Source organism: Otolemur garnettii, unplaced genomic scaffold (assembly GCF_000181295.1).
Source record: "Otolemur garnettii isolate 467f Iridium unplaced genomic scaffold, OtoGar3 scaffold00073, whole genome shotgun sequence".
NCBI classification, from domain to species: domain Eukaryota; kingdom Metazoa; phylum Chordata; class Mammalia; order Primates; family Galagidae; genus Otolemur; species Otolemur garnettii.
The window spans coordinates 8,801,620-8,817,583 of record NW_003852468.1 but is presented as its reverse complement, the minus strand read 5'-3'; the positions used below and the strand labels follow the sequence as shown (position 1 = coordinate 8,817,583).

The following is a 15,964-nucleotide window of genomic DNA, read 5'->3' as shown; positions in this document are numbered from 1 at the left end:
AGGTGCCGAGCCTGAACAACAAATCCTTATTGTACCTCAGGCAATCTTGCTAGAAAAGACTACCTATCAATGCCATGAATAGTCAGAGAAGTCAGTGTTATATTTGGAAAGGAATACTTACTGCCTTCCCATGTACACTGTAACAGATTAAGAGCACCTTCTATTCGCTTCCAGTGCTGAAGATGAAAAAAAGCGTAAGCAATTGCTTCACTATCACCTCGCTTCAGGATGTGTTCTGGAGGCAAAATTAAACTTTTCATCTCTAGTAAATACTGGAAGAAAAACACATATACATACATACATGACAGAAAAAACAAAATTGTGTTAAATTCCAACACCCATAAAAACAGATTCAAAATGTTACAAGTCAAATAGATAAAAAATTTAAACTAGTTGAAATAACATGAAAGTCTTACTGATAACATGTGTATAAAATGCCTATGTATGCAAATGACAAAAATCAGAATATTTCTATAGATTAAAAGTAAGGTCATAAATGGCTTATGTGTGACCTTTCTAAATATGAAATGGAAACTCAAGCTGAAGAAATAATGTGAAAACAAATACTTATTTTTCAAGAAAAGAATTAAATGTAAAAATTATAAAATACAATTTTAGAACAATACTTATGACAACATTAATTCTTTTTTCTCTTCTTTTACAGTTTGAAGAACTGTGGAAAAGTTCAATTAATTAATATTTACTGAGTTAAAGGACTAAGCTTTCTTGGGAATACCAAAAAATACCCTGTCTGTTCTCTGAAGTTTCATAATGTAATGGGAAAGACAGATTTCTTAAGTAATTATAACTAGACTGTGGTGAGTGCCTTAGTAGAGGTATAAAAAATTTATAACAGGGCAGCACCTGTGGCTCAAAGGAGTAGGGTGCTGGCCCCATATGCCAGAGATGGTGGGTTCAAACCCAGCCCTGGCCAAAAACTGCAAAAAAAAAAAAAAAAAAAATTATAACATATAGGAACCTGGATAGGAGGTGTGGATTTTTTTTTTTTTTTGAGACAGAGTCTCACTATGTCACCCTGGGTAGAATGCCAGGTGTCATAGCTCATAACAACCTCAAACTCTTGGGCTCAAGCAATTCTCCTGCCCCAGCCTCCCAAGTAGCTGGGACTATAGGTGCTTGCCACAACGCCCAGCTATTTTTTTGTTGCAGTTGTCATTGTTCTTTAGCAGGGCCAGGTTGGGTTTGAACAGGCCAGCCTCGGTGTTATGTGGCCAGCGCCCCAACCACTGAGCCATGGGCACCAAGCCAGAGGTATGCATTTTTTAATTTAGCTTTTAAGTAACAGCTTTAATGATATAATCCATATACCTTAGAATACACCCATTTAAAGAACTCAATAATTTTGGGGGGCATGGGGGGAACAGAGTCTCACTTTGTCACCCTCGGTAGAATGCCATGCAGTCATAGCTCACAACAATCTCAAACTCTTGGGCTCAAATGATTCTCTGGTCTCACTCAGCCTCCTGAGTAGCTGGGACTATAGGTGCCCACCGCTAAGCTGGGCTATTTTTAGAGGCAGGGTCTTGCTCTTGCTCAAAGTGATCTTGAACCCGTGAGCTCAGGCAATCCATGCACCTCAGCCTCCCAGAGTTCTAGGATAATAGGCGTGAGCCACCACACCTGACAGAATTCAATAATTTTTAGCCTATTTATAGATAACGTGCAACTATCACTACAGTCAATTTTAGAACATTTTCATCACCTCATAAGGAAATCCTACACCTTTAGTTTTCATCATCTTCCTGCACTCCTCTTAAGCAATCACTAACCTATTTTCTGTCTTCATAGATTTGCCTATTATGGGTATTTCATACAAATAGAATTATATAAAATGTGCGTTTTTGTGACTGGTTTCTTTTACTTAGCATGATGTTTTCAAGGTCACTCAGGTTGTAGCACATATTGGTACCTGTACTTCACTCCTTTTTGTGATGAATAATATTCTATTGTATATTCTACCGTATGGCATATATATTTTGTTATCCATTCATCAGTTGGCACATACTTGGTTGTTTTCACCGTTTGGCTATTATGAATAATGCTGCCATAAACATTTTTGTACAAGTTTTGGTGTGAACATATGTGTTCATTTCTCTTGGGTAAAACTTTGGTGTAGAACTGCTATGATAATTGTGTTCAAGAGGTGTGATGATTTAGAGGCTAGACATAAACCACTCAATGGGATTTGAGCCGATATTTAAACAGAGTAGAATGTGGATGAGCACACTTGGGAGTGGAGTGCAGAAAACAGGAGGACATATTCACAGCACAGGGCCATCTTGAGCAAAGGCACTGAACCAAGGGAGCAAAGTACAAAATGCATTTTATATGCCTGCTGAAGAAGTTATAGTTTATTGGTTATTCTTGGGTGAAACTAAATTCTGTCTTAAACTCTTAAAGAAAATACTTGTCCTAATTTTATAATTTAGAAGAAAAGTGGTATAATCATAGTTATGTACTAATTAAATGTATTAATTACATGGAGCTACAAAATTGATGATTTGTACATCATCTTTACTATTAGTCAACTTAAAACAAAACCTTAAAAAAATTTAATTAACTAAATACTTTCTCTGAAGACCGAGGCCAAAATTCACTTCCCTTTCAAGAACAGATCTGAAATAACGTCTTTCATTCTAAATAATTTGATATTAAATTATATATCATAAGGTGCAAACCACATTAACTTGTGTAATGAAATATAAAAATAGAAGCATTATAGAAGTGTCTCAAAAGATATAATCTCACATTTCAAATGCTGGTTCCCCAGGTTGTTGTGTAAACTAATGATATAATAAAAATTAAAAAGCTGAATCGTGGAACACTTTGTAAAATTGCTATAAGCAATACTTCCAGGAAAAATCTTAACACCAAAATGTTGTAGTGGTTTCAAAATTTAAGCCATAGGTTACTAATCAATACGTATGTAGTCCTCATATTAATGCATCCAAAATAATTTTTTTTCTATTTATGAAATGGGCTTTTCCAACAATTACTAGGCTTAACACCCATCTTTAATTATTCTTACTCTTGATGTCTTTGGCTCTGTCCTCAAAGTGTAAGAATGCAGTCTGTGCATCAATGTATTTTAGCAGATGTCACAAACTATGAGATTATTTACTAATCCAGTTTGGAGACTTAACATTTCCCATTCAGTTTCTTAAAGGAATGTAGCAGAGGTTGTGTCCTGGTCAAGCAAAGCCCATTTGCTGCCTGGTTGGGTTCTCTTCCCTTAGTGCCTTGGGCCTATATTCGGGAGGGTAATATTCTTTCTAATCCTCTCTAATCCTTGCCCACTTTTTTAAAACACAGTAAAAGATCACTCGCACCAGGCAGCTGTGGGAAAATGGATTCAAATAGATGACCTCTGACATGACTCCTTATGCTCTCTGCAAGTGCACTGAGTTTCTTCAGTAGGAAGCAAAGAAAATGTGGTGATCACAGGAATTGCCACCATAAAAAAGACTATTTGGTTTTCCGAAAACTGTTTAATATTTTCATCAGGTCCTTCATATTAAAATTCTGTTTCATTTTACAAATAGAGAAGACAAAATATCCCTAATTATTTTCAATAAATTTTAAAATCCAGAAGCTTTAAACCCCAACACAGTGTTTAGTATATGTGTTGGTAATCGTTTAGTAAATATAAGCATAAATATTCAGTTAGCAATTATTCAGTAAAACTCATACTACAGAAAAATATCAATTTGATATGCCAAAAAAAGCATTTTCTGAATAGCAACTATTTGACTAAATTTTCACTATTTAATAGTCCAAGGACAATTCAGGTAGAAAATAAACACATATGGCATGCTTATTAGGAAATGATACTTCAGAATTCTATATTAAAAATCTTTGGTATTTAATCATTTAAAAAATCTTTCTTATGCCACCTTTTTTTTTTTTTTTTTTTTGTGGTTTTTGGCTGGGGCTGGGTTTGAACCTGCCACCTCCAGCATATGGGGCTGGTGCCCTATTCCTTTGAGCCATAGGCACCACCCCTATGCCACCTTATTTTTTATTTCATTTCCTACCTACCAGCAAATATCCTTTCTAATTTAACTTTACAGCAAACTAATTTTTCATTTCTTAATTTTGGATCCTAAAATATAAGGGGAAATTTTCCGTTTAAGGAAAATGTATGTCAAATAAGTTACAAGATTATTACTTATTTTATCTCTTGCACAAACTACTACTCAGGGATTCCTGCTACTTAGCACAGGCTGTAACTTATTGCCCCATGTCCTTCATAACCATATCCTTCCTAACCTACTACAGTATCGGACAGCCCAAAGCAGCCACTAAAATACTTATTAACTGAGCTGACTTACATAGAGAGTTAAAATGTCTTCAAACTAATACTTATATATTTTAATTTTTACTTAGAGATATTTTCTAATTCTCTGGGCAAACTAAAACCAAACAAATAAAACAAAAATTCTGGTACTCAGAGTTTACTCTTCTAAGAAAAATATAAAATATCAAAAACTGAGGGGTAAATTAATTTTGTTTGTTCTTTTTTTTTTATTAGCGAAGTACAAGCTCAGTGTACAAAAATGCAAACATAATAGTTATATTATGAATAATATAATATATAATTATATAATATGAAAATAATGTATATGTTTGGAATAATACAAGAATAAAGAAAATAATCTGATTTATATTGTTTGGATTTTATTTTTATGAGTAATAGACTAACTCCATTTTTCTCAAAAATAGGATCAAACTGTTATGCAACTCACTTTTTACTTCAAAATACGTGTTCTATACCTTTTCCTGTCTCTATGTAGATGTAACATGTGTAATTATTGTATAGTATTCCATTAAAAGCTGAGTTATTTCATAATATCAGTTAATAAATAAGTTCATTCTAGAAATGTGCTACCATCCTTACAAGGTAAAAAATAGTATCATTAAGAAAAACCTGAGGCTCAAGTGGCTAAGGCGCCAGCCACATACACCTAAGGTGGCAGGTTTGAATCCAGCCTGGGCCCGCCAAACAACAATGACAGCTGCAACCTAAAAATAGCCGGGCGTTGTGGTGGGCGCCTGTGGTCCCAGCTACTTGGGAGCCTGAGGCAGGAGACTCACTTGAGCCCAGGAGTTGGAGGTTGCTGTGAGCTGTGATGCCACAGCACTCTACCCAAGGGGATAGCTTGAGGCTTTGTCTCAAAAAAAAAAAAAAAAAAAAGAAAAACCTGAAAGGTGGTTATGTTAAAATGGCTTAAAAATTTCAAGAAATGAAGGGTCTAAGATTTTATTTCCTTTAACTTAGATAAGCTTTTGTTTCTTTTATTTTTACTTTTTATTTTTTTGAGATAGAGTCTCAAGCTGTTGCCCTGGGTAGAGTGCCGTGGCATCATAGCTCATAACAACCTCCAACTCTTGGGCTCAAAAGATCCTCTTGCCTCCATTTTTCTATTTTTAGTAGAGACAGGGGTCTCTATTTTTGCTCAGGCTTGTCTCAAACTTGTGAGCTCAAGCATTCCACCCGCCTCAGCCTCCCAGAGTGCTAGGATTACAGGCGTGAGCCACCATGCCTGGCCTTAAAGCTTTTAAAGCAACTGTTCTAAGTTACAGACATGTATATTTATCATTATTTATTACGTATTGTTAGGGGCTAGTCACAGTGTTAGACATGAAATGATGAGTAAGACATGAGCCCTGCTTTTGTTCTCAAGGAGAAGACATATAAATAGATAAAAAGAAAAAAAAGAGATATGATTGAGGTAATGAAAGAACAAAGGAATAGAGGAGAGAAAGCCATTTTCTCTTCTTAAAATACTAGGAAAGATTCCTTATAACAGATGAACATCAGAATGAGGAGAAGGCAGGTGGAGATCATGCATATGTACAATGGAACTGAGATACAATGAGATATAACCAATCCAGGGAACAGTGACACTAGAAATAAGGGGCAAGGAAGAAGTGGCAAGACACTGGGCCCAAACTGTGAAGGGCTTTTAGATGTACAATACTAAGGCATTTTGTCCTTATCTTACAGTAGGCAATAAGGAATAAGGGGAGGGCTGTAAACGGGGTAAGATTTGCTATTTAGGCAGGTAATTCTGGCAACAGCCCACACAGAGAAGGGCTATTAGCAGGGAGACCAGTGAGAAATCTGTTTTAGTAGACCACTCAAAAGATGGTAAAGTATTTGAGATTATTTCTATATGTTTAGAAATGCAGAGAAAATATCTAGCAACATACACACCAAACAGAAACAGTGGTCACTTCTGTTTAAGAAAAGTAGATTTGAGAGGGAGAGAACAAGAGATAGTTTTCCTTTATAAACTTCTGAAGGGTCTGAATTTTTTTTAAAGCACCATTACTTGTATAATAAAAATAACAACAACAACAATGTATTTTTAAAAGTGGAGATGAAGGCATACAAAGTTAGTGACAGTGGGGATGGAGTAGATGGCTAGAAATGAAAAACATTTCAAAAGTTGTAAGTTGGTAATTTGGAAAGGGCAGAAGTAAAGATTAATGAAGTGGATAATGAAGCCATAAATCAAAATATAGAAAGTAAAAAAGGAGAGACAATTTGGTAGTTTGAAGAAAAGACTTAATTTTAACAATTCAGTTTGTGACACATTAAAGTGTCTGAGGTACTTATCATAGGTAAAGATTTCCCTAACTAGATGGAAATGCAAGGCTACACGTCAATAAGGAAGCCAGAGTTAAAAGACACAGTTGTGGAAATTATCATCAAATAAAATATAGCTGAAGACATAAACTAAAGCTAGTTCCTAGAATGTGCTATAAGACCTTCCATATTACCTCTGACTCATCCTATTGTTGTATGTGTAATAAATCAGAAATTGCTTGGGATAAATTTAACTAGTTTTCAACTATGGACAATATACTCAAATAACTAGTCTCTTGCTTTTCACTGAAAATATAAAAATTAAAGCTACTTTGGAAGCTAGGGTTAATTAAGACATAATGATGTACGGTCTGATGGTTTCTTTTATGACTCTAAAACCATACCTATGTTTACACTCAAATTTACTTTAATTTTGAACTGCTTTGATCTTTATAATTTATCTTTAGATTACTTTTTTCTATTACTTTGTAAATCTTAAAACAGCTTTTAACCAAAAGCAATATAATTTTGACCTGAAGTAATGATAATGCTTTATAATCTTCCTCTTAAAAGCAGAGGTTAAAGAAAAATCTCTCTGAAGGCATCTGAAATTAAGGTACTTTGCTCTTGATCAGTCATGCACACAAAGAACCAATTTATCTCTGCAATTAGTTTTCTCAGTGCACACTCTATGAGATTGGACAGGCCGGCTGCATGTGAAGAGTCCACATGGATATGTATTGGGGGAGACTAAAACAGTTCTCAGATAGAAAACAAATAGAACTGCTTTGTGAATACACTGAAAGAAAATAAATACTACCTAACAGCCTCAAGAGCAAAAGGAAAGAGAGCTTATACAGAAGGGAGTAGGAAAGGAACACAGAGAGGACATTTGCTACAAGAAAATTCCTGTCCACATCATCCTACAGAGCGGCACCTCAAGAGATTAGCATCTCTGAAGTAATAGTGACACCTTCACAAAAGGCTTATAAGAAGAGAAGGAAGGAGAGGAAGAGGAGAAGAATACAGAAGAACCGCCTCAAAGAGAGGAAGAGGAACGCATGGAAACTCAGGAACAAGTTTACATTACAAACGTCCTTTCCTCCCTGTCCTACTCGAGGCCAGGACTGGAGCCTCAGCTAGCTGCTACTAATACGGCATTTCCATGGAACAGGGAGGACAGCAAAAGGAGAATAAACTCTAGAAGGAAGGTCATTCCACGGGGTTTTGATACTAGCTTAGCAGCCAGAAGCCTTGCATGGATGGCTTATGCTATACATCTATAATGAAGCAGGCCACCAACATTTCTTCCTAATAGTTTAGAATCCCCAACTCTTGAAAATTCAACCATTTGTAGTTGAAATGTGAACTCTTAGTGTCTGGAATTTTTTTCCCCCAAAAAAATGAATTAAAGAAGGCACCTGTAGCTCAGTGGTTAAGGTGCCAGCCACATGGACCAGGGCTGGTGGGTTCAAACTCAGCCTGGGCCTGCTAAACAAATAAACAAACAAAAACCCAACAAAATAAAACAAACAAAAAATAAATAGCTAGGTGTTATGGTGACCACCTGTAGTCCCAGCTAGTCAGGAGGCTGAGGCAAGAGAATTGCTTGAGCCCAAGAGTTTGAGGTTGCTGTAAGCCACAGCACTCTACAGAGGGTGACAAAGTGAGACTGTGTCTCAATTTATTTTATATTATTTTTTCTGAGACAGAGCCTCAAGCCATTGCCCTGAGTAGAGTTCTAGGGCATCACAGCTCACAGCAACCTCCAACTCCTGGGTTCAAGTGATTCTCCTGCCTCTGCCTCCCAAGTAGATGGGACCACAGGTGCCTGCCATAACACCTGGCTATTTTTTTGTTGTTGTTGCAGCCATTGTTGTTTGGCGGGCCCAAGCTGGATTCGAACCCACCAGCTCAGGTGTATGTGACTGGCACCTTAGCCGCTTGAGCCATAGGCGCCGAGCTATGTCCCTCAATTAAAAAAAAAATGAATTAAAGTTCTCCTTAGTTGAAAAAAAAAAGATTAGCATTTCATATCTAACTAAACTCTTCTATTTAGGCCACTGTACAACATAATGGAAAGGCAAAGGTCTCCCAGTGCTCTAAGTTTGGGTCATAGACTTCAACATTACTTCACCTTTTCCAAAACCCTTTACTCCTGCTATGATGTTCAGAATCTCAAGTGAGTACCACTTTCACTCTAATCTTTTATGTATACCACTGTAAGACAAGTAGTTTGGCCAATGAAATATAAGCCTGCTACAAAAGAGCTACTATCTTTTGTGATGGATTAAGACTTCTAACACCCCGCTCAGCTCCTGTAGCTCAGTGGCTAGGGCACCAGCCACATACACTGGAGCTGGCGGGTTCAAATCCAGCCCGGGCCTGACAAACAATGATAACTACAACCAAAAAATAGCCGGGTGTTGTGGCAGGTGCCTGTAGTCCCAGCTACTTGGCAGGCTGAGGCAAGAGAATTGCTCAAGCCCAAGAGTTTGAGGTTGCTGTGAGCTGTGATGCCCCGGCACTCTACCGAGGCTGACATAGTGAGCCTCTGTCTCAAAAAAAAAAAAAGTGGAGCCACCCAAATGCCCATCAGTTGATGAATGGATAAACAAAATATAGTATAGCCATATAATAAAATAGTACTCAGCCATGAAAAGGAATAAAGGACCAATATGTGCTATGCTATTGTAAGTGAAAGAAGCTACACACAAATCCCCAGATGGTAGGGTTCCGCTTATGTGAAAACTCCAGAACAGACAGACCTGTGGTGACAGACAGCAGGTTAGTGGTGGCCAGGGACTGGAATAAGGAGAAACGGGGAGTGATTGCAAACAGGTACACAGTTTCTTTCTAGAGTAAGGAAAATGTTCTAGAATTAGATAATGGTAATGACTTTACAACCTTGTGAATACACTAAAACCAGTGAACTGTGTACTTTAAAAGTGAATTTTATGGTATGTGAATTACTTCAATTAAAAAAATTTTCTATAAAACTACTGGATGGCTGGATAGTAAAGAATATGAGACACTAGAATGAATGAAACAGGACGCTGTAAAATATTTAGAATATATGAAACATTTTCTACCAAAAATCCAAAGACTAACAATTCTATAAGTAGCTGAAAGATGCGCAATCTTTTTCTTGTTTGGCAACTAAAAAAAACAGTTTGTTGAATGAAAGTCAGAGCTAGGTGATGAAGAACAAGTTATAAACCATGAAAATATGCTAATTTTTTTGGTAGTACTATCAGTTAGTACTATATACTAAAATTCATTCAGTACAATAAAAAAGACCTGTACATGCAGTCAGTATTAACAAAATACCTAAAGCAAATACATAGCCTGAAGAGATTGGTATGATCTTTCTCTATTGCACTAACAGTTGTTTCCAGCTTTAACAAACTGTACAGCTCTAAACCTACAACCATTTCTGCTGCAGTTATGTGGAAAGCTGCCAAAAGTATTTCTTGCTAAAATGGCTTTATACTTTGCCATTTTACTGCCAAGATTCATCCAGCCGTCTAAAAAATTTGCATAATAAATTTGTGAGAATAAAGAGAATTTAAAAGGAATATGTATTGAAAAGCCACTGTTCACTGAGTTAAATTAAGTTATCACGACCCACAGTTGAAGTTTCAAGAAGGAAACTCCTGACACCCTTTATGTTTGCTTGTCTCCAGCTCAGAGTCAGAAATAGAGACCAAAACAGAAGAAAAAGACAGACAGGGAAAGGTCTGTACGTACTTCATCACTTGTAAAGCCCTAGTAAAAATAGACAGCCGCAAATTCCAGAGCTCTCCCAGTTCATATAACATTAATGTTACTTAAATGTGATATTACTCAGGTTGGTAGAGCTTAAAATTTCTCCAAAAAAACCTTAATAATTATTGTGTTTGATAACATTTAGCTTAAGGTACCTGACCACAAACAATAATCTAAGTTTATAGCACTACTCTGCTTAGCTGGATATTTTGATAGAGCTGAATTGCCAACTGCTTTGGTATTTGAGGATAGGAAATTCCTACCTATAAACAAAAATGATTTTAAAATGCTAAAGTGTGTATGTGCATACATACATACATGTGTATGTACATAAACAGTTTTATTGAGGCATATTTTATATATCAGGAAATTCCCCACTCTAAGTACAGGCATACTTTAGAGATATGGCCAGTTCAATTCCGGACCACTACAATAAAGTGAGCATCACAATAAAGCAAGTAATACAGATTGTTTTGGCTTTCCAGTGCATATAAAGGTTCCTTTGTCCAGATCCAACCCAACAATCACTATCTATAGCAGCTGTAGCCTTATGAAATGTATTTCTTAAATATTGAGTCTTGAAAGTTAAAATCATTCCTTAATCTATGGGCTAAAGACTGGATGCTATGTTAGTAGGCATGAAAATAACGTTCATCTCCTTGTACATGTCCGTCAGAGCTCTAGGGTACATTGTCAATGAGTAATATTTTGAAAGGAAATCTTTCTTCTGAGCAGCAGGTCTCAAAAATGGGCTTACAATATTCAGTAAAGTGCACTATAAATCTATAGTCTTAGTTACTTGGGAAGCTGAAGCAAAAGGATCACTTGAGCCCAGGAGCTGGAGATTATAGTCAGCTATGATGATACCACTGTACCCAGCATGGGTGACAGATTGAGATTGTGTCTCAGAAAAAAACGAAAAACATAAAATACCCCCCAAAACACAAAAAACCACCACCAACAAATACCAATATGCCAGAATCACTACTCTTGCACTTTGGGGTCATCATTAAGTAAAATAAGGATTAAACACAATCACTACAATACCACAACAGTCAATCTGATAACCAACTAGGCTACTACGTAACAGGTAGGTAGCTAGGCAGTGCAGATATGCTGGACAAATGGAAAAGCAATGTGCTGGCTGGATGGAGTACAACAGCACTAGATTTACTAAAAGAATGGCAATTTAAAATGTACTAATTGTTTATTTCTGGAATTTTCCATTTGATATTTTCAGACCAAGGGTGACTGTGAGTAACTGAAATTGCATAAAGTGAAACTGTGGACAAGCGGGGGGCATCTGTATTTATATTTATGGGACTAGTGTCAATGAAAAAATGATACATTGACTCTCAGTCTTTGATTTCAGTAATTTTCTTAACCATAACTTTACTCACTCTAATAGGCTTACAACTTTCTCTTGGAGATTATCTTTGAGAGGTTAATCTCTTTACTGTAGCTCTTTAATCTAGCTTCCAGATTCTATTAATACACACTATGTTGGTATCAAAGCTATAATTATACTTTGTAGTAAGGGCATCTATTCTTGAAAAGTCTATGCTTCCTAATATTGGGCTTGTTTACAAAACCTGAAATTTAATCTTATGTGATAACACATCAAGATTAAACAATAATTTGTATGACTGCAGAGTGTACAATATAAAGACAGAAGCAGCAAGTATATAAATTCATCTGGGACTAAATAAACATCAATTCAGCACCAGTTTTTCTGGGAACTTTCACATCTGTTTCCTATCATTGATTATTTTAACCTATTTGTCTTCAGTTTCTGTTGACCCAGCCCTAGTTCAAAACCCAGGCATTTGTCTAGAAAAAGCTTTTATAGTAAGAGAAACTTAGACTTAGTGATCTTTTGTTAAGATCAAGCCATTTGATTATTTCTTTTCTTTGATTCTTCTTCTCTATAGCAAAGAACAGCTATGGGAACACAGTTCAAATTATATTTGATAGCAATTACAGAGCATATAGTTAACTACTGTTCCTACTCACATTTCTAAATGCCTTTTAACATCCCCTTGAAGGATAATAATCGGCATGAAAACATAGCAGACTAAAACAATTCTGCGCCAAATTATGGCAACCCAAAGTATGGTCTATGTATTGCCATCAATTTGATAAATTGAAACAAAAGTATTTTTATCATAACATTTCTCACTTTTGGAACATGAGGATTAAATTCCACAGCTCTATGAATTGCTTCCACCGCATTAATTTCTGCTGTGCTTAACCCTCTTCTAGAGGCTGTTTCTGGAGAAAATCTGTAAGAAAAATCACAAAATAAGAAAATGAATATACCAGAAACTTATGAATTTAGACAATAATATAGCCCTGTGAATCAAAGAAGTTTCTGATGATGGCCAAAGACAAAGCCAGATGACCATTAAAACTGAAAGTAAAGCCTTTGGAGTCAACATATAAGACAAGGCAGCATAAGGAATAAAAATCTGCAAACTTCAGAAATCCATTGAAGGCACACGTTGGCAAAGGTAATAAAGTAACAAATGCTATACAAGGATATAAAGAGAACTTAATGAAATAGAAGTATATTCAAATCAAATTCTCATCTGAGAGGAAACAGATTGACTATTCCATTCTCATCCTTATCTAGGGTAAAAAAAAAATGGTCACTAGTTGGTTGGTTTCTGAATATTTTATCTGTAGAATAAAGAGAATTCATTAAAGGCAGCCAAAAATACAAGGAAAGCAAAGTAACTTAGAGTTATAATCTAAGAACAAACAGATAACATAAACCTATTTCCCTACCACACACCTTATCGTTATCATGATAGTTATTATTGTCCATGTATACTTCCTTTCTAGATATTTATTGCTTTAGGCATTTAACACACATAATTCTCACAGAGCCACCCTATGGTTGCTCTTTCCACTACATGCCCTAAGAAGCCTCAAAGCCCTAGAACATCAATCCGAAGCAAGGAGAGAGGAAAAAGAACATTGTTTAAAGTCAGTGGAAAAAAAAACAGCACTGAGTGTAGCAGGCTTTCCAAATTATTATAGTTTTTACAGCACTTACTTATCTGAAACAGTCCTTGTCTTCAATAGTGCTGCTGTGTAACAGATAGCTGCTGACTTTGGAAGGCTTATATCTGTAAAAATAATTTTAAAGGTAAGAATTACAAAAAAATCTTAAAATAATTTTTATAAGAATAACTCATAGTGGTGGCGCCCATAGCTGAGTGGTTAAGGCGCAAGCCACGTACATTAAGGCAGACTGGTTCAAACCTGGCCCAGGCCTGCTAAACAACAATGACAACTGTAACAAAAAAATAGCCAGGCATTGTGGCAGGCGCCTATAGTAGTCCCAGCTACTCGAGAGGCTGAGGCAAGAGAATCATGTAAGAGTTAAGTGGTTGCTGTGAGCTGTGATGCCACAGCACTCTACCAAGGGCGACAAAGTGAGACTCTGTCTCAAAAAAAAAAAAAAAAAAAAAGAATAGGGCGCCTGTGGCTCAAATGAGTAGGGCACCAGTCCCATGTGCCAGAGGTGGCAGGTTCAAACCCAGCCCCGGCCAAAAAATGCAAAAAGAATAACTCAGTGCAAATTCAACAGATGTATTACAGTAGGAGAAGCCTCCAGACATGTAGTTGAAAAATCTGAGTTTGAATCTTGATTCTACTATTTACTAGCCATGCATCCTTGAGCTGGTAGCAACTTCTTTGATCTCAGTTTTCCCTTCTTAGAGAATGGTACTTTCCTGGCAGAGATTAAATTATGTCTATGAAAGCTTTCTACACAACAGTGAAAAGTGCTTAAGAAATGTTTATAATAAACTGCTTACATAATACTATTCAGGAAAAAAGGCATAGTATAATTAGAACTATATAAAACCTCTACTTATCCATAGAGAAAAACCAAGATTGGAAAAAAAATTAAAATATTTAACAGTAGTTAAATTCAGGTTAATTCAACGAAGAATGATCTTTTTTCTTCTTAAATTTTTGTATTTTCTTAGATGATTACTTTTTAAAAAATAAAAACAATCTAAAACTATAAATAAATTATGATATAAAGGCTTTTTTTTTTTTTTTTGAGATCGAATCTCACTTTGTCACCCTTGGTAGAGTGCTATGGCATCATAGCTCACAGCAACCTCAAACTCTTGGGCTCAAGCAATCCTCTTGCCTTAGCTTCCCAAGCTATTTTTAGCCACAACACCTAGCTACAACATCCAGCTATTTTTTAGAGACAGGGTGTCGCTCTTGCTCAGGCTGGTCTCAAACTCCTAAGTTCAGGCGATCCATCTGCCTCTGCCTCCAAGAGTGCTAGGATTACAGGCATGAGCCACTGCACCCAGCCCTAAAGCCTTTTAAAAGAATGCCCAGGCTCGGCGCCTATAGCTCAACCGGCTAAGGCGCCAGCCACGTACACCTAAGGTGGCGGGTTCGAATCCCCAGCCCGGACCCGCCAAACAACAATGACGGCTGCAACCAAAAAATAGCCGGGCGCTGTGGCGGGTGCCTGTGTTCCCAGCTACTTGGGAGGCGGAGGCAGGAGACTCGCTTGAGCCCAGGAGTTGGAGGTTGGTGTGAGCTGTAATGCCACGGCACTCTACCCAGGGGGATAGCTTGAGGCTCTGCCTCAAAAAAAAAAAAAAAAAAAAAAAAGAATGCCCAAAATAATGCTATCAGAAGAGTAAGACTGAAGAATTCTCTGGACACTTTTGATTCCAGAGTTAATTCCATTTTTATTCCAGTCATATGAGTAGCAAAGGGAGAGCAAAGGTAGTAAATTTGCTTTCAAGTTGTTAAGGATTCTAGAATGGCAAAAATCAGGACTCATGAAAATAATGAAAACACAGAAGCATATCAACTTAAAGATGCTTTATTAGTTTCAGTAAGTTTTATCTTATTTTTTAATGAATCAGGTTCTATTCTGACTTTTTATATGGTATTGAGATCCTAAGCTTGTTCAGAGTAAGTATAAGGTGCCATCAATCCAGTAAGTTACATGTGGAAAGAATTTCTCACAAATTTCTCCATGAGCCTGCACTATTCTGAAGCACTTCCTAAGAATTTCAGGTGTTTAAAAGAAATGAACTTCTCTTTCCAAGTATAACACATTTCAAACTTTCCACGTCATGGGGATTCTCATGCTAATGGGTAAGAATATACAAGTGTGAATAAATGACCTATATATGTTCTGTTACAGTTGCAAATATGAACAGAAATTTTTTAGCCTGGGGTTAAAAGCTGATGCCACACTCAGAATGAGAAAAGGGTTATGTGGCTTTAAAATGCTCTCAACTTCATTTTTAGTAAACTGGCATTGTTAGTTATAATAATAAAAATAACCAATGTATATTGAATTACTAACATGGGAAGACTAGTGAACAAAGAAATGTAATACTTGGATTTTAAGTTCAGGTTTGCCTGGGAGACCTTAGCCCATATTTCAACCTTCTTGAACACTTTTCTCATTTAGTAACTAAAGACAGTAAAAATACTCATCCTACCACATCACAGTTATTACTAAGGATCAGATGAAATAACAAATTACACATTGTAACTAAACAGCATTGTAAAAATGTTATTTTGAAT

General features: G+C 36.4%; 1 protein-coding gene across 2 annotated transcripts in view; it reads right to left on the bottom strand.

The window, feature by feature from the left end:
• Window positions 1-15,964, bottom strand: part of ST7L (suppression of tumorigenicity 7 like) — a 72,131-nt gene that overhangs the window by 11,696 nt on the left and 44,471 nt on the right. For both annotated transcript variants that reach the window (XM_023515475.1, XM_023515476.1), the window contains 3 exons: window positions 13,440-13,512; window positions 12,561-12,663; window positions 122-272 (listed from right to left, as the gene is read on the bottom strand). In XM_023515475.1, coding sequence (XP_023371243.1) covers window positions 122-272; window positions 12,561-12,663; window positions 13,440-13,512 — 327 coding nt within the window. The remainder of the gene's footprint in view (window positions 1-121; window positions 273-12,560; window positions 12,664-13,439; window positions 13,513-15,964) is intronic.